The 19,484-nt window shown below is 42.9% G+C and overlaps 1 protein-coding gene across 2 annotated transcripts in view; it reads right to left on the reverse strand.

Moving 5' to 3' along the window:
* ADAMTS12 (ADAM metallopeptidase with thrombospondin type 1 motif 12) overlaps nt 1-19,484 on the reverse strand; it is a 349,097-nt gene that overhangs the window by 207,544 nt on the left and 122,069 nt on the right. For both annotated transcript variants that reach the window (XM_012501615.2, XM_012501616.2), the window contains exon 3: nt 5,197-5,341. In XM_012501615.2, coding sequence (XP_012357069.2) covers nt 5,197-5,341 — 145 coding nt within the window. The remainder of the gene's footprint in view (nt 1-5,196; nt 5,342-19,484) is intronic.

Raw genomic sequence — 19,484 nt, forward strand, 5'->3', positions numbered from 1 at the left:
GAAAACAAATAGTACCATCTAGTGAGTAAATGTTAAACTCAATGTGGAGTATGGTGATCACTTAGAATCTTCAACTCACTGGATTTCCATGAAATAGAACAAAATTATAAACATCCCCCAAGTTTATAACTTTGTTCTGATTTATCATATTGGTGATCTGACAACCTAATCAATTCCAAGGAGCTAGTGTTAATGGTATTACACCGTTTACATTTATTTATATTTGAGCATGTAATTCTAAAAAGCATCTCACAATTTCCAAATGTCTTAAATAAGAAGTTCACTTGAGGCTTTGATTTCTTGCAATAGACAAGATATTCTTAAACATCCTCCAGTATTAAGCCCCTAACAATAGTAAAACATGAAAGAAAGAAGAAATCCTCAGAGGCCAAAAGTAGAAAAAAAATTAAGCAAAACAATTCAGAGAGAAAAGTAAAAGATGTAGCATGATGATCTTCTTTATGTGTCAATGTGGTTAGGCTACAGTCCCCGTTATTCAATCAAACACTAGTCTCGGTGTTGCTAGGAAGGCATTTTGTAGATGTGACTAAAGCCTATAATCAGTTGGCTGTTAGTAAGGAAAATTACTCTCCATAATGTAACAGGCCTGATTTAATCAGTCAAAAAGCAGAACTGGGTCTAGAGCAGAGCTGAGGCTTTCCAGAAGGAGAAATGTTGTCTTTCTTGGGCACAGCTGTTTCAGCCTGTGCCCGAGGGTTCCAGCCTGCCCTTTCGGATGGCCTGCCCATGGATTTGGGACTTGCCTAGCCAGCCCCCATTATTGCACGAGCCAATTTCTTGCAATGAATTTCTTAATATATATTTCCTACTGGTTGTTCTCATCTGATTGAACCCTGACTGGCACATGGCACTGGTAGCTCATCTGGGATATCTGCTGCTCCCTATTTTTGCTCTGGGGAAAAAAGACATTAGGACTCATAGGGTGAAAAGTCAGTCTAGGGACTAAGTGAAAAAGGAAACCAGAAAACAAGCAAACAAAGTAACTAAAGTAAGCAAACAAAGTGGGCCTTGACTCTGGGTCCAGGGGAGACAACTATTCATTGAGAATCTATAGCCACAGGCCATAGATTTAGGGCCCATAGATAAGGGCCCAAATTCACAACAGGATATATGTGACATTAACATTAAACATAATGAGATACTACTTCACATTCACCAGACTAACTATATGTAAAAGTGAGAATGCCAAGTACTAGATATAATATGGGAAAATGGGAACTCTTGTTCACTGTTCTTGAACAATTTTGCATTATCTTTTAAAGTCATAGATGTATTTATCTTATTGGTTACTAATTTCATTCCACTACTGGGTGGAATGAACCCAGTATTGGGAATATCTATGAACCTGTGTCCTAGGAAATATGGACAAGAAGGTTCTTTTCAACATAATGTATAATAGTCCAAGCCTGAAAGCAGTTCAGATCTACTCAAAGGAGATTGGATCGAGTGTGAAAGATTCATGAGATGGAAAATCTACAGAAGAGAAGATGAATGAATTATAGCTACATGTCCTAGCAACTCAATATTGAGTAGCAAAAAGTACAAAACATGCATTAAGATTCCAAATCTCTTGTTAGTCTTACTATATATTATAAAGATAAAGCCAGGACTAGATCTCTACTTACTCATGTCCTATATCCAAACTGTGAGTGCTTCAGACAAAGAGGTATATTCTATTTACAATTCTACCCAAAGAGCCTAGGAAAAACCTGGCACAAAGAAGATACCTAATGGATATTTGTTGAATGAATGAATAAATTTTGAACACAAGCATGTATGCCAGGAGCCAGACCCTGTTTTTCTAGCCTAGAGTTCTAATGCATGAAATCCCAGACTCTGACCTTACCTGCCAGGACCCTTTTCTGCCATAGATGACCCAGTATCTGTTCTCATCTGATTGATCTGACCAGTGTTAATTCTTCTTCCCCAGATTTCTGGAACAAAAGTTCCCACAGAGACTTCCATCTAACACCACTCAAATCCCAGTGTGATCATGTTCTCACCAAAAAGCCTTAGAGAAAGGAGCTTGTCACCGTTGATAAAATGAGGTTTGGAAATTTCCCCTGGATTTAATTCAGGCAAGCTTTATTTTCCCACTGTTTACCACAGATTCTAGAAAGTTGATCTTAGAGGAAACAAGAATTACAGCAGGACTTACCAAACATAAGGCTTAGAAAAGCAAACAAAACTAGCATAACAACTTAAGAAAATGTAGTTAAAATTGAGCAAATCAAAAACAAAATAGCATCACATTAAAGGCCTGGAAAATAGAAATTAAGTCATATTGTGACATTTGGGCACCTTTCTATGTGGGAAATAAAAATGAGTGAAAGGACAGATTTTAGGAGAAATGAATTGATGTCCTTTCTCTCTCGAAGCACTAAGGTACTTTTAAATTACATCTTTCTTCAATATCTAGAGTGTTCCTCTTTGGACGTTACAAAAGCAAAATGCTCTATATGTGGTAAAGGTGATCTTTTTTTCATATAATCACAGTAATTCAGTCTGGCAACATCAACTGACCTAAGCATGAAATGTACTTTAATGCTGGTTAATGACATCACTACTGTCAGTTAATTCTGTTCTCTCTGCAGGGCAATACGGCATAAGAACACTGCAATGACCCGGTTCAGCAAGGCCAAGAACATTTCATTACACCAAGATTTAAAAATTTTAAATGTCATGTGTAGTTTAAGAATATTCACAAGCACATTAGCAATTCTTGAATCTCTAGCTACTGTTTAAACAGTAGCTATGCATTACACGTATTGTCTGAGGAAGACAGATGATCACACACAGTTGATACTTCAATATTTGGAAAAGGCATGTTTCTTTTTTCTTTCCATGAGTGACATATCTATTAGACACTAATATACTCTAGCTTCATCTTCTTAGCTATGAAATACTCTTTGTCAGTTCCTTTTTGATGACTTACTGAATTCCTACTTTGCACTGAACCCTCTGTTACACACTGACCGGGGAGGGAATACCTATTCTAATACGGCTTGTGAGAACTATTGATGAAACAAAGTGTATATTCAAGGAAGACTTAAAAAGTAAACTGGAGGCTGTATAAAGCTTCAGGTAGAATAGAACCGTGACTTGTGAGCTTGGCTATATTCTGACACCAATTACCTTGATGCTTTTGACAATTCTTTCCCTTCTCTGAGACACAACTACCTCTCTGGTGAAAGAAGGAAGGAAGCTACATAAGGCACCCTCAAAGGTTCTTCTAGTAGAGCTGTTCAATTCTGACACTCTGGGGTACTAAGCAGGTGTAAGGGAGTGTCTTTTTTGTGAATTTCTCTACCAGATACTCTCTCATACTTGCTTAGTACCTCAAGGTACAAAGGTGGAGAAATTCCACCTGGTGGAAATTCTATCTGGTGGAGAAATTCACAAGGCAAAGATTGTAGGGCATTAATCAGAGAAGGTTCTTTAGAAGTAGAAAGTCTTGAGATCGGCCTGGAAGCACAACATGAAATGGGATGACAAACGTAATTGTGGTGTTGCATATGCCCTAATAAGGGGCCATGATATTTGTAAACCCCACTCTTTTCCTATCCATCCCTTCTGTTTTCATGACTAAATATTTGCTATTCTCAATTCATTTGTAATTAACTCTGCCTCAATAGGGGAGTTATGAGAGAGAGGTGTTTAAGGTGGGTAGATGAGGAATAGTCTCACTAATTTCACAGAGCAAGGATGCCTACAGGAGCAAGTGTCCAGCCAAGTTCACTCACTGTCTTAGTAACTTTCTCCACCGTATTGATGTTCTAGTGATTTAAAAGGTATCAAATCACAAAGTGTTCCCTATCACTCAGAGTGTAATAGGAATTGGGCAATTATCCAGGTGACTGGATCAATGACAAACAAGATAACTCTAGATATTCACATTAAGACTAACTTATCTATATTGATACCTTCATCACTCAAATCAGCTACATGATATATTTCATCCCTTTTCTTGGTACTCGGTACAGGATTTAGCCGGCAAGTTATCTAATTTAGAACAAAGCTGCAGTACCTTACTGAAGTTAACAATTTAAAGCAGTTGTGTGTCTTTGTGTACAGAAAACATTTTAGACTCAAAAGTTTCTTGTTGCTTACATGCTCTGCTAAGATGATAGAAGAAACTCCCAGGGAAGTTGCTATCTGGCATGGGGACTAGGTGAAGTCTGTAGAGAAGTCGCTTGTCCCCTTGTCCTTTCATTCTGTTTGCAAAGCTCCAGTTCTGAGTCCCTCCTGCCCTTTTCAGGATCCACCTTCCCTTACTCCCTCATCATCTGTTTTCCCTTTGAGGTCCATTGTTTCCAAATCCTCAAGACATATAAATAACGTTAGGGATTCCTTTTGTTAATGGCCCCTCTGGCATTGTTTTTTTCTCTGAAGAAAGGAGATATTATATAATATTTAAGAAACTGTCCTGATTCCCAATCCTGATAAACTAATGCATAGTTTATTATCTCCTACACACTAAGAAGAATGTGGGAGTTGCAAGGAAATGACTTGGATCAGTTTACTTCTGAAAACTACCTGAAATTATTTGGGACAAGGCCAAGAGGACCAATTCAGATCATTCTTGGGGCTTAAGGGCAGGGAACACAGCTCAGCAAACCGCAGACACAACACCGTGTAGCCAAAAGAGGCTTTACTGAATTCATCATCTGACAATGTGTTGATAATTTTTTTCAGTTTTTCCTCACACATTATTATTGGCATCATCAAATATTTAAATCTGCCTTCCATATGCAGATGTGAAGAGCTGTCTGGTAATATTCCAAACTAATGTATTATAACGCTGCTAATACTGAAAATCATTACGTCTTTATTTTAATTATTTTCCTCTAGACTATTCAGAAGAGTTTTTTTAAAAAAATTCATTATAAATGTCTTATGAGCATCATCAATTAATGTGGCAAAGACGCTTTTATTGCCTTCTCATTAAGAATATGCAGAGACTCGAGTATTGACAAGTGAAAGGGTTTATACAAACAAAAAGAATGTACACTTTCTGGCAACAGAATACAGAAGAGATTTGAATGTCATGAAGATATTAAAAAAAAGAATACAGAGGAGATAAGAGACTTGAATAAGAATAGGTCATGTTTTAATAAAACAACCAAAAGAACAAAACAGATTCCTCAACCCAGGAGGACATGTGAGTCACAATACCTTTTAATCCACAGGTTGGCTCCTTGGTTTCTGGAACTTTCTGTCTCCTGTAAACGATGTGCGGGTGGTACCCTCCCTCAACCAGTGGATGCTTCTTCACGGGTTCAATGAAAAAGTCTCCATGTGGTAGTTGGAAAAATCCAGTCTGTAAATACATTCAGTAAGAAAGTTTATTTTAACCAATTCTATATACGTACAAAAAACAAAGTGAAAAATTATATAGCTTATGAGTATCTCTGAAACTCCTAAGACCAGTGCTTTCAAAGTCTGCTGTTTGATCTCATAGAAGAGTTACACGCAAATAATTTAGTGAAATATCTTTATAGTCATCGTTATTAAATATTTGGGAGTCACAGATCCCTTTGTGACCTTATTGGAAAAAGTACACATATACACATGTGTCCAAAATGTAGCCTACAATTCTTTAGGTTCACGGATTCCTCTAAAACTCATTGCTGGATATCTATGGATCCCAAATGAAGACCCAGTGCTTTCCAGTTGTTCTATTATGGAGTTGGGACCTATGTCTCACACTCCACTGACAACTTTTAGAACATTTACCTGCATGGGGGTAGCCCAGTCACATGTTCACACAACTGTGTGGCTGGAAGTGTTTAATGGCACTCTTCACTCAAGAAAACAAAGAAATATAATGCAAAGCCCTTGATCTGAGACTGTGTTTCAGGGGCCTATGGCAGAGAGCCCTCTGTCAGCTTCTAGGCAAGGGGGAATATTCTCATTTCACAGATATGAAAATCAGTGATATGCTGCAGAACACTGGCCAATGAGTAACTCCTTTTAGAGGTCAGGTCTAGAAGTGCTATAACCTACAACTCTCTTGTCCTTTTAGGAAAATGTTTAGTGCCCATTTGAGGTGCTCAGAAAACTGCTTTGCCAATGATCTCCTAAGATGGGTTTAACTCTCAGGATCTCAACGCTAAGTCTATGAAACGAAGGACCTGACCTAGACAGACTGCTTGGGGCATCACATTAAAGTGATCAGGAGCTCAGACTCCGGAATTGAACTGGGTTCAAATTAAACAACTCCTCCATGCAATAGTGAGCAAGTGACTGGCTGAGTTTTTAATTTCTCAGCTGAAAAATAGGATAAATCAAGGGTTGCTATGAAGAGTAAATGAGTTAATGTATGCAAAGCTCTTAGAAGAGGGCCTGGCTCGTAGTCTCACCTACCATTAGGCTCTTTCTGGATCTCTGATTCTATGTCATTTTATTGTAATAGGGTCTCCAGAGTCGATATAGCAGTTCAGTAAATGTTGAGGTTGCAAAACTAAACTTGGAAACATGGGGGGCTTAGGGAAACTGCAAAAGGCTTTCAAGGTTCAAGATCCTTTCACTATTCATCACTAACTCAAGGCTTCCTGCTCTGCAGTTGAGTCTGAAGACAAGCTGAGGAGCCCTCACAGTCAGGAGGCAAGAGGGGCTCCAACAAAGAGGGATGCTGGTCTCCACCAGACAGCTCTAGACGTGGGAGTCTTTCCAAAATGTTTACTTCATTGTAGCCAGTAACATAACAAGATCTTAACACAAACCTCACAATCGGCTTCCTATTTTGATTGCTGACCTTAGAACGTCTTTAATAATAAGCACGATAGAAAAAATAGAGCACTTTACTGGGAGTAATAAGAATAGCTGTGTGACCTTGAATGGGTCATGCAAACTTTTTTTTTTTTTTTTTTTGAGACGGAGTCTCACTGTCGCCCAGGCTGGACTGCAGTGGCGCGATCTCGGCTCACTGCAGGCTCCGCCCCCTGGGGTTCACGCCATTCTCCTGCCTCAGCCTCCCGCGTAGCTGGGATTACAAGCGCCCACCACCTTGCCCGGCTAATTTTTTGTATTTTTAGTAGAGACGGGGTTTCACCGTGTTAGCCAGGATGGTCTCGATCACCTGACCTCGTGATCCGCCCGCCTCGGCCTCCCAAAGTGCTGGGATTACAGGCGTGAGCCACCGCGCCCGGCCGGGTCATGCAAACTTTTTGAGGCACAAAGTCCTCTTCTGTAAAAGGGGGCAACGCCTACTACTGAGAGGTGACAGCATGCTGGCAGTCCTCACAGCCCTCGCTCGCTCTCGGCGCCTCCTCTGCCCCGGCTCCCACTTTGGCGGCACTTGAGGAGCCCTTCAGCCCGCCGCTGCACTGTGGCAGCCCCTTTCTGGGCTGGCCAAGGCCGGAGCCAGTTCCCTCAGCTTTCGGGGAGGTGTGGAGGGAGAGGCGCGGGCGGAACCGGAGCTGCACGCACTGCTTGCCGGCCAGCGCGAATTCCGGGTGGGCGTGGCCTCGGCTGACCCCACACTCAGAGCCGCCAGCCGGCCCCACCGGCCCGGGGAAGTGAAGGGCTTTAGCACCTGGGCCAGCAGCTGCTGTGCTCAATTTCTCGCCAGGCCTTAGCTGCCTTCCCGCGGAGCAGGGCTCAGGACCTGCAGCCTGCCATGCCTGAGCCTCCCCCCGCTTCGTGGGCTCCTGTGCGGCCGGAGCCTCCTCAAGAGCGCTGCCCCCTGCTCCACGGCGCCCAGAACGGTCGACCACCCAAGGGCTGAGGAGTGCAGGTGCACGGTGCGGGACTGGCAGGCAGCTCCACCTGCAGCCCTGTGCGGGATCCACTGGGTGAAGCCAGCTGGGCTCCTGAGTCTGGTGGGGACACGGAGAACCTTTATGTCTAGCTCAGGGATTGTAAATACACCAATCGGCACTCTGTATCTAGCTTAAGGTTTGTAAACACACCAATCAGCACCCTGTGTCTAGCTCAGGGTTTGTGAATGCATCAATGGACACTCTGTAGCTACTCTGGTGGGGACGTGGAGAATCTTTATGTCTAGCTCAGGGGTTGTAAATACACCAATTAGCACTCTGTATTTAGCTCAAGGTTTGGAAACACACCAATTAGCACCCTGTGTCTAGCTCAGGGTTTGTGAATGCACCAATGGACACTCTGTATCTAGCTACTCTGGTGGGGACTTGGAGAACTTTTCTGTCCACAGTCTGTATCTAGCTAATCTGGTGGGGACGTGGACAACCTTTGTGTCTAGCTCAGGGATTGTAAACGCACCAATCAGCGCCCTGTCAAAACAGACCACTCAGCTCTACCAATCAGCAGGATGTGGTGGGGCCAGATAAGAGAATAAAAGCAGGCTGCCCAAGCCAGCAGTGGCAACCCGCTGGGGTCCCCTTCCACACTGTGGAAGCTTTGTTCTTGCGCTCTTTCCAATAAATCCTGCTGCTGCTCACTCTTTGGGTCCACACTGCCTTTATGAGCTGTAACACTCACCGCTAAGGTCTGCAGCTTCACTCCTGAAGCCAGCGAGACCACGAACCCACTGGGAGGAACGAACAACTCCAGACGCGCTGCCTTAAGAGTTGTAACACTCACCGCGAAGGTCTGCAGCTTCACTCCCGAGCCAGCGAGACCACGAACCCACCAGAAGGAAGAAACTCCGAACACATCCGAACGTCAGAAGGAACAAACTCCAGACGCGCCACCTTAAGAGCTGTAACGCTCACCGCGAGGGTCCGCGGCTTCATTATTTAAGTCAATGAGACCAAGAACCCACCAATTCCGGACACACTACCTCATAGGGCTGTTAGGGGAATCAAATGAGGTGAAGCTTGTAAAAGTGCCATGCAAACTGCTTTATAAATGCAGAGGCGTATTTATAACTTTATAACTTTATAAATGCAGAGGGGTATTTATAACTTTAACTACCAACTCCAATAGTTACATCTGACATAATTTGCTTCTATGCTGACATTGCTTAGAAAACATGACATTTTTTTCAGTATTTGTCTCTGAGGACAATCTCTGGAACAGGAAGGAAGAATGGACAAGGCCCAAAGACAGTTGTCAAAGAACTGCCATAAAATAGTAGGAAACAGACTCTGCAGTACTGAGATTTGGTTCCATTTCTCCTCTGAGTCAGAGACCAGGCACAAGAGGAGAATGTGAGCCTGTTGTCAGAAAGCTCATTTGTTCCATGGAAATAAAGCAGAAGTCCAGAAGTGCTCAAGGATGACTGGACCTAGGGGCCCTTAGTGCACCTGCTATCAGCCCAATACTGATGTTCTTGAAGCAGAAAAACTACAAAAGACACCACCAAGATGAAGGAGCTATTGGTATTTCTTCAGCCTCAAGTTTTGGACCCAAGTAGCACAGAAGAAACAGATGGGACTCCACTTGAGGACACAATAACCATTTTACGGGCAACATGAATGAGAATGCCTGAGAAACCAGCATCTTCCTAAAGGCTTACTCCATTTGTATTCCTCCACAAGGCAGTCTTGCCAGGGTGCACGCGGAAATCACCTATTCAACCTCAATATTTCTCAGAAGCTACTTGGAAACCTGTGAGTTCTGCTGACTCATCCGCTAGAGGAGAAGCCAGAGATCTGCTGACATGCAAGTAGGCTGCTGGTCCCAGGATCTCGTGTGTTTGTCACGGAGAAAGAAATAGGTAGGAGAGGGAATGAAGCGGCTGTAGGGAGAGTGAGGTGGGGAATTTCTCAGCTGAACTCTGCACCTCTTCTCTCTCCCAACATATAAACACAGAGCTTTGTACATCTAGTACCCACGTGGGCCCAGTTTATTGATCTCTTCTCATCTAACTGGAGCCAGGGTCATGCTAGAAAAAAAATCACCCGTGGTTTGCTTTCCAAAGAAAGGGCTGGCCCCATACTTTTCCTGAAGCAAATTGCCCAAGAGAACCACCTTCTTCTGTTACCAGGTCTGTACCTTATCCAAAGAAAATAGTTTCCATTCCAGTCTTCTTTGCAACCTGCTCACTTCTCTTACATCTTTAAAGGAGAATGGAAAGGGAATTGAGGAAAAAGTATCCAGTTTAGTGAGGACTTGCACTGGGCATTCAGAAGAACCTGGGCAGGATGAGCCCTAGGCTAAAGCTTGAAGATAAACATGCCCCTTCACCTCCTGTGTCATCTGCTCTTCTCCCACCCAGTATCCAGGAGTCTCTGCATACTGCTAACACTCTTTTTGGAAATAAACTTACCTACTTGTTTTAACTAAGTTAAAAACATCTGGCTGGGCACGGTGGCTCACGCCTGTAATCCCAGCGCTTTGGGAGGCCAAGGTGGGTGGATCACCCAAGGTCAGGAGTTCGAGACCAGCCTGGCCAACATGGTGAAACAGCATGGTGAAACCCTGTCTCTACTAAAACTACAAAAATTAGCCAGGTGTGGTGGCACGCGCCTGTAATCCCAGCTACTTGGGAGGCTGAGGCAGGAGAATTGCTTAAGCCTGGGAGGTGGAGGTTGCAGTGAGCTGAGATTGCGCCATTGCACTCCAGCCTGGGAGACAAGAGGGAACAAAACTCTGTCTCAAATAAATAAAGAAGTAAATAAATAAATAAATATCTGTGACTGCTTCCCAAGTCTACTAAAAACTGTTTTAAATAAACTTCATTTTGAAGCATTATAAACATATGGAGAGATGTGCAAAATCCTAGTTGTAAATCCTCATAAATCTTTTATAAAAGGAATACCTAGATGCAGAAATAGAACATTACCAGCAGCTGAGAGACTCCCTGCTCCTTCTCCAGATCAATAACATCCCTCAAGGGTAACAATGATCCTGATTTCCAACACTAAAATGTTAGTTTTGAGCCTATTTTGAATTCTTTGGAGGAAAAATTATTTGATATACACACAAACACAAAAAGGCTACTTGTTCATTTCAAGAGTTAGGGGCTGACCAATAAAAAAGATTTTGTTACAGTGGGTGAATTTCCCCTGGCTTATTAAATCAGACTCTTCATATTGCTTTAGGAGAAATATGGCAAGCCCAGATGGTGGGTATAAGACCAAAGGCTGAGATGCATTGGTGTGAGCCAGCTGGTATTTGACCTCCACTGCTCTTTGATGAGGAAGGATGGGGAAGGATTGTCGCACTCTTCAGAACAGTCCCAGAGTGAGAAGAGTTGCCTGTAATCTCTCCTCCCTCCCCTCAACTTGCATCAACATATTAGTCATCTCGATGTATGTGATATTTTACTTCAATTAGTGACAGTGATCTGGGGTTAGTGGGAAGCTGACAGCATCTTATATGGAATTTGTGAATAGAATGTTCTAGACTCACAGAGACTACAGACCTTGAAGAGTCACCCACCCCATGCTGTTGTGCCTTCTGGAGTATCACAGGTAAAGCCTGAAGGGTAAGAGCCAATAATAGTGTAAAAGACACATGAAGGCGCCCCCTGGACTTGTGCAATGGAACTGTGCTTCCGAAACCATCACAGATGTTACCAGATGAATTTGTTTATTCCTGTAGTGACAAAGACAACACAACACATTCTGAAATCAAGAACAGAAAAAAAAATTGGGGATAAAGAGGTACCCAAGGTACCCAATTATAGTACATGAAGCACTGGAAAAGACATCACCTGTTCCCCATCATATAGACAGGAAAAAGGATAAAATAGCACCCCAAAATTCCTCTTACAAAGTATCAATCTATATCTATCATAGGGTCAGCCCTGTGCTGAGAGGGCTAAGAAAGGTACTGACCCTGCCCTCAAGGTTTATATACAATCCAGCCAGGAAGACAAGGCTGATGTTCATTAACAAGTAGGGCAGGGAACAGCAAAGCCCGGGGTAATTTTATGCTGAAAAGGACTTGGTGTTCACACAACTCAAGAGGCAAACCCATGGCCTCTGGTGGCACTGGGCCTAGAGCCCAGACCTGAAGTCCTGTGTCACAGAGCCCTTCCCCACAGAATGCAGCCCTCACTGGAGCGGCACTTCCATGGGTGCTATGGATTCCAGCACTGTGTTTCGGAGGCCGGTGAGAGTGGCTGCTTTTAGACAGTGAAGTCAAGATTGAACTTCTACAGACTCCAGAACACTTGGCACAGTCCTAAAGCCATGAGAGGCTCTCCAAATTATTATTTCTTGTTGCTGGTTTGCAAGAGATAGTTTTTTTCTCATGTAATACACAGCCAAAATAGTAAGTCAGCAGAAAGTATAAGTTAAGAGATTATAGAAGCCTCAGAATAAAGAGAGGTGGGAGTAGGATCACTGGGAAGATTTCACCCAGCACACCCTACCCTCTGCTGTGATGCCTATGTGGCCTCCATTAAGCCAATGAAGAGAGTGACCTGTGATGTCATCAATTCATGAAGATTTTGCATATGAGTCTGGGCAGCCCTAGTAACTCATGTGGTTTCAGGAAATATGGACTGAAGCCAGGAAGACATTGGTGTATCCGCCTGATAGTTACCATGTGCTAAGCAGGTATTAGGGATACAGCAACACAATAGAGCTGGTCCCTCTGCCCTAAAACAGCGCTGTCCAACAGAACCTCCTGTGGTGATGAAGACGTTCTCTATCTGCACTGTTCATTTTGGGAGCCACTAACCCCATGTGGCTGTTGAGCACTTGAGATATAACCCATGCAATAGAGAAGCTGAATTTTTAATTTTATTTAAATTTAATTAGCTTAAATTTAAGCAGCCACAGGCAGTTAATGGCTCCAATATTGGACAGCTTATTTGTAAAAATTGGCCAAGTAAGGAAAGAGAGGGATTCATAATCATAAGTATATTCACCTATAGTGATGAGAGCTGTCATCAGGGCCAATTTAAGCACTCGCCTTAAAAGAAAATGAACTGCAAAAATGTGACCTACTTCACTATAATGATTTGTTTTTCATAAGCAAATACATCAGGAGCCAGATTGGGAACACCCATGCACTGCACACAGGCTTCAGAGAATCAATAGAAACACCTGGATATAAAAAATGCAACATTCACCAAAATTAAAATGAATCATTGGGAATAAATGTAACAGGATAAGGGCTATGTGAGGCCACTGCCACTGTCCTGAGGACAGAATGGAATGGGAACAGATGTTCGTTCTAGCAGGAACTGGGGACAGGGACTGTGATCATGCAGAATTGGGAGCTGGGTTCCACTTCTAGAGGGAGTTCTACCCTGAGAGCCCTGAAATATCAACCTACATGTCCCTCATCCCTCTCAGATGCTTTTTGAAGGAGCCTAATACAACCCTAACATACACAAGACCACATCCACTGGCTAGCAGCTCAAGAATCCAAGTGGTGGGAAAAAATAATCCCTTTGTTGGAAAATGGATAAAATGGGTTCTAAAAGAATATAGGATCAAAAACGTATGATATGGTTGAATAGAAATGGCATGAGCTGTGTGATCTTGGTCCCATTGCTTAACACATTGAGCCCCAGTTGTCTCATCTGTAAGACGGGGCAAAATCAGTTTTAACTTGCAGGGTTATGACTATAAGAGACACTATATGTAAAATGCCTAGCAGAGGTCTTGGCATATGGTAGGTGCTCAATAAATGCACAGTTGCTCATTTCATCATAGCATCGTCTACCGCAAACACAGTATAAAGTGGTGCTTTAAAAGCAGGTACTCTAGAGTCCATCTGCTTGACTCATCTCTTTGCTGCAAGTAACTGAAGCCTAGGCCTGAGTTTCCTCATCTGATAAATATGAATACTGATAGTAACTTATTAACTCATTAAAGGATGTCATGTGTATTAAATGAGTCAGTGTAAAGTGCTAGGATGAGTATCCATACATAGTAAGTGCCCGATAAGTGTATTGGGCTATTAGCTATTATGCTAATATGCTACTATGATATTAGCTACTATGATAGTCTAAGGGATGCCTGGGCCACAAGTTAAGGGTTTCTGTAGGAAGGGACAGAGGCATTTTTTAAAAGCTATCCCCTGTCATACTGCTGAAACTCAAATAGGCAGAGAGGTGCTGCCCACCCAGACAGATGGGAGGAATGTCAGGGTGGCAGTGATCCTGAGCCATCGCTAGGCTGCAAGAAGGGGCCACACTCTGACATTCAGCCTCTCAGCATAACGAACAAAAAGCAGGACTCCCTCAGCAGAAGTATGAAGTGAAGTTGATGGCAGGCAGGCAATGGAGTAAGTTGTTCTCAGAAAAACAATGGCAGTGGGATTGTCTGAGGGCTGGAGAGAGAGGATGTGGATTTGCGCAAGGGGGTAAAGGGCTCCCACAAAAGTAAAAGTAAAATTTCCAGATGTCAGTGTCACTAAAATTCTGAGCAGAAGGAGGAAGGTGTGAACCAATGGACAGGATAGGCAGTATCTGATGGCAGAAGGGTAGAGAGAAGGAAGCAAGACAGAATTGCTCATTAGTAGTTGTCATGGGGGTTTGTCAGACTCAGGTGATACAGCCAGGAGGTGGGACACACTCCGACATGCCCAACTCACAGTCCAGATTCAGATACTGGTGGGATAAGGAGAAGGCACTATTTATGTCAGTTCCAACTCTCTCTTTCCTCATGGCCACAGAAGTAACTTTCTCACACCTGCAAAGTTTGTGGGTCTCACCAATTGGTTCTTGGGGCATCTCTTGGGCAGAATCAAGCGAATTCCCAAATGGAGATTTCTTCAAAGGAATTAGAGCTGAAACCTTCAACAGACTTCATTTCCAAGTCTCTAAATCAACCATGGATGCCAGGTCCTGGCCTCCTGTATTTCCTGCTGGAAGCAGATTCTATAGCATGATCTATTTTTCTCCAGTAAAAGAAGCCAGACTTCAAAGACAGGCTAAGTTCAGCACTCAATTCCAGCATTAACAAGCAGTGTAGCTTTGCACAAGTAATTTTGTTTCTCTGAGCCTTAGTTTCCTCATCTGTAAAATGACCATGATAAAATGGTTTTTGCTGACAAGAACTAAATAAGGTAATTCATGAAAATGACCCCAGACAGTGCCAACCTTCAGTCAATCTGCTGTCTCTATGGATGTCATGTTGATGGACAGCATCTCAACTCTTCCGTGACTAAATCAGTCATTTCCTTATTCTGAAGTATGGTTAACATAGTTGTTTATTTCTGGAAATACTCAGTTTTTGGTTTTAGAAGAAAACTCTCTCCTTACATAAGACTAGAAAAGTTGCCTTTTAGTTAATTATCTTTCTTTCTCACTTGATAGCACTTGGAACTGAGTGCATTTATTTGGTTTTAATTCCCAAGAGCTGCTCCCACAGATTCACAAACTATTGTTCCTACAGAAAGAAGAGTAAGTCATTGATAGACAGCCATTCAGTCCAATAAAGTGGATTTTTAGAAATAAAAAAATGCAACCACCAAAGAGAATAAGGCATCAGGTGACCCACTAGTCCAGGGGTTCTCCAATTTTAATGTGCAAAAGAATCATATGGAGAGCTTGTTAAAAATGCATATGCCCAGGAGCCCTGCACAGAGATTCAGTAAATCTAGCCTGAGACCCAGGAATCTGCACTGTAGCAAGGTTTCTGTTATAGATAATCCACGTACCACCCTTTGGAAAGCACTGCATTCTTCCATCATGTGATGCTTAATTGTTTTCACCTCCCACCCCCAACCCCCTACTGGCATAGCATTAAGGATATAAAGAAGTACTAGTAATGGCCCCAATTAACACTTAGTTAACCTTCATCATCAAAAGAAGTTCTAACTATGACAACTGTTGATTGCAGTTTGTAAAGACTATTCCCCTGAATACAAGGTTCACAATGTCTATAATAGCTTGGCAGACTAGGATGATAAAAAGATGCCAAAAAAAAAAAAAAAAAGATTTGAAAAACATTCCAGTAGGCAGATACTGTAGCTGAATAAATGTTTTGCATTTGAAATGTAAAATAAATGTGAAATTATTTCATGTCAAGAAGAAAATGGGCATTCTGAAAGAAGCTGGCCTGACAGACATGCTGAAGAACTCGACAGGGCTTCTTGAAAATTAGGAAAGGAATTTTCATTACATCTCAAACCATACATTTCTGGATAAGCCAATGAAATCAAGAAGCATCAACTAAGACACACTGTAGCATCCAAAAAGCTCATCAGAACTTCTCTCTAACACTGTTCTCAGGGACAAGGGTGGGAACCCCATAAATGACACCACCTGAAAATACGGTTCTTTGAAGCCCTGAGCAAAAAGAGGAATGCCAGAGTCTTCTGGTCATTTTTTACTACTTGTCTTGCACCCAACAATCTTCTATCAGAAAAGTTTTCTGCTTCTCATAATTTTCTGTCTTTGCTGTGTGTGTGTGTGTGTGTGTGTGCACACGTGCTTCTAAGCAGCAATCCACAAACCCACATTTGCCATGTCTCACCAAAAAATAAAACGTCCAACTAAAAGGAAGAGGAAAAATTGCTAGCACATCGGGAGCCCAGGAAACATGTTATTAGGGAGAACAATGGGAGAGAACCTGCTTCCAGTAGTGAAAGCACTTTCCCCGTGGGAAGCAAAAAGCCATTATGGCGGATTTAGCTTTGACACAGCACTGCTTTTTCATGATACCCCAGTAGCTCACCATTTTCAAACCAGAAACCATCCTTCACTGGAAGGACATAAAGCCTTTCCGCGGCTGGGAAGAACATGGCCCTGGGCCGCCTTCTCCCACCCTGATGGGCCAGGATCCCTGATGAGGGAGTGCTCCCACCCTGGAAGGCGGGGCAGCCAGGCAAGGCTGTTGCCGTGGCCACGCAGTGACCCATCCTCCTTACTGTGAAGGCCTCACACACAGCATTCCAGGAATGTTTCACAATGATCTGTGGCAGAGGGGAATGCCATCTCTGATGGCTTAGTGATGGACACAGGCTAACCAGGAGGAATTTGGTAGTGTTGATTTCACCAAGAGTCACAGCAGAGAAAGGGTAGCAAAATGAAGAGGAGGTTGAGTGAGATGTTAGAGACATAAATGAGGACATAATGAATATTTATATCTGCATCATGTCTCAAAACAAAAAGACAAAGAAAGATTTGCTTTCCCACAGGGTCTTTCTTTACAGAATATGCCCACACCTGCTGTCTCCATTTTCTATGGCCCACTAATGTCATAATTATAGCAGAATAAATTCATTTTAGTTATATGTAATCCCCCACTACCCTGTAAGGAGAATAGGTCTGAGTAACTGTAGTATTTTTTGGCTGGGGGCAATAAAAATCTTCCTACTTAGTCTAATAGGCTTTCACATCCTTGAAGACAACATTAAAGTGGTGGTGGAGAGGAGCTGAGAAAGTCCGAAATAATCATGTTTAAGAAACAAGGGGGCCGGGCATGGTGGCTGACGCCTATAATCCCAGCACTTTGGGAGGCACAGGAGGGTGGATCACCTGAGGTCACGAGTTTGAGACCAGCCTGACCAATATGGTGAAACCCCATTTCTACTAAAAATACAAAATTAGTCAGGTGTCGTGGCATGTGCCTGTGGTCCCAGCTACTCAGGAGGCTGAGACAGGACAGTCGCTTGAACCCGGGAAACGGAGGTTGCAGTGAGCCAAGATCGTGCCACTGCACTCCAGCCTGGATGACAGAGTGAGTGAGATGCCGTCTCAAAAAAATAATAAAAAATAAAAATAAAAAAATAAAAGAGGCTGGGCGCAGTGGCTCATGCCTGTAATCCCAGCATTTTGGGAGGCCGAGGTGGGTGGATCACGAGGTCAGGAGATTGAGACCATCCTGGCTAACACGGTGAAACCCCGTCTCTACTAAAAATACAAAAAATTAGCTGAGTGTGGTGGTGGGCGCCTGTAGTCCCAGCTACTCGGGAGGCTGAGGTAAGAGAATGGTGTAAACCCGGGAGGCGGGGGTTGCAGTGAGCCGAGATCGTGCCACTGCACTCCATCCAGCCTGGGCAGCAGAGCGAGAGTCCATCTCAAAAATAAATAAATAAATAAATAAATAAATAAATAAATAAATAAATTAATGAAAGAAGAAAAAAGTTAGGAGGCCTGGAAATAACCCACGTACAGAGAAAGGGGTGACCTGGAGATGACAAGGCCAGAAGGGAAAAGATCCATGGAGGGAGATACAGCAGCTGGTGGCCAAAGTGAAAGATTTGCAGGAAGAAAATGGGGATTCTTCCCTGGAGCATAATAGGAAATGTACAACATAATCTCCTTCACCATTTTTACCTATGACATCTTCAGTAAACTATTCATTGTTCTCTGGTACTTCAGAGTGACTAGCAGTGCTGTGTTCTCCTTCCAGGATGGCACAGGGAGAAAAGAGAGGACAGGAGCTGAAGCAATACATACCAGGAACCTCTTTTTCTCTTTAAGTAGGAGGTAAGATCATCTGCTTAAGGCAAGTAGATGGGCATTTGGGAAACTGCTCTGAGAATGGGAGAAGGAGCTGACCTTTTATGCAGCCAGGTTGAAGGCTTAGCTGAGATTGTGAAAAGCAAGTCAAGGGAAATGACAAAGAAGGCAAATGCAGAGGAAGTGGTGGTCAGAAAGGGGACTGTTTAAGTTTGAGCACTCAGAATTTGTAAAGCAAGCCTGGTGTGGTAGGCTGAATATAGTCCCCCAAAGCTGTCCACGTCCTCATCCCTGGAACCTGCCAATATCTTACTTTACTTGGCAGAAGGAAGTTTGCAGATGTGATTACATTAAAAATCTTGAGACGGGGAAACTGTCCTGCACCATTAGGGTTGATCTATGTAGTCAGAAGCGCCCTTATAAGAGGAAGGCAAGAGGAGCTGCACAAGTAGGAGATGAAGTGACAGGGGCAAGAGGCTGGAGTGATGTGATGAAGGAGCCAGGAGCCAAGGTGACCTCTAGAAAATGAAAAAGGCAAGAAAACAGATTCTCCCCTGGACCCTCCAAAAGGAAGGTAGCCATGGCAACAGTTGGTTTTTGACTTCTGACCTCCAGGATTGGAAGAGAATAAATGTGTGTTGTTTTATGTCACTTTGTGGTGATTTGTGAAAGCAGCCCTAGGAAACTAATACACCCTAGGGAGTGGTCATGGAAATGGATCACCAAAATAGACCCATTCAAGGAAGTCCAGGAGGCCAAAGGTCCATGACATTAGGGCACTGGCCATGACTCACAGTATAAAGTACATTTCATGTCACAACCAGTTCACATGTAAACAAATGTTGCAGGAAACAATGCTTCCACCTTTTCCTATGTGGGAGGCATTCTGATATATTCCATTCTGTGTCACTCCATTTCATTTATTTTAAATTCTGGTTCCAGATTCAAAACTATTGATATGAAACGGAGAGCCTGGGCTTTAGATTTAATGTGGATCTGAGTTCTTACACTGAATCTGTGTGACCTTGGTCAAATGGATTGATGGTTGAGTCTCAGACTTTTCATAGGAGAAACAGGGAATGCATACTTGTTACAGTTGTTAAGAACAAAAGAAATATCATGAGGAAGCACCTACAGGGCTATAGTGCCTGGCACATAGCATTCATTAAGAAACAATACTGGCTTCTTCTATAAAACCAGATAATCCTAGCACTGTAAGACTCTGCAA

This window comes from Nomascus leucogenys, chromosome 6, assembly GCF_006542625.1.
Source record: "Nomascus leucogenys isolate Asia chromosome 6, Asia_NLE_v1, whole genome shotgun sequence".
Lineage (NCBI taxonomy): Eukaryota > Metazoa > Chordata > Mammalia > Primates > Hylobatidae > Nomascus > Nomascus leucogenys.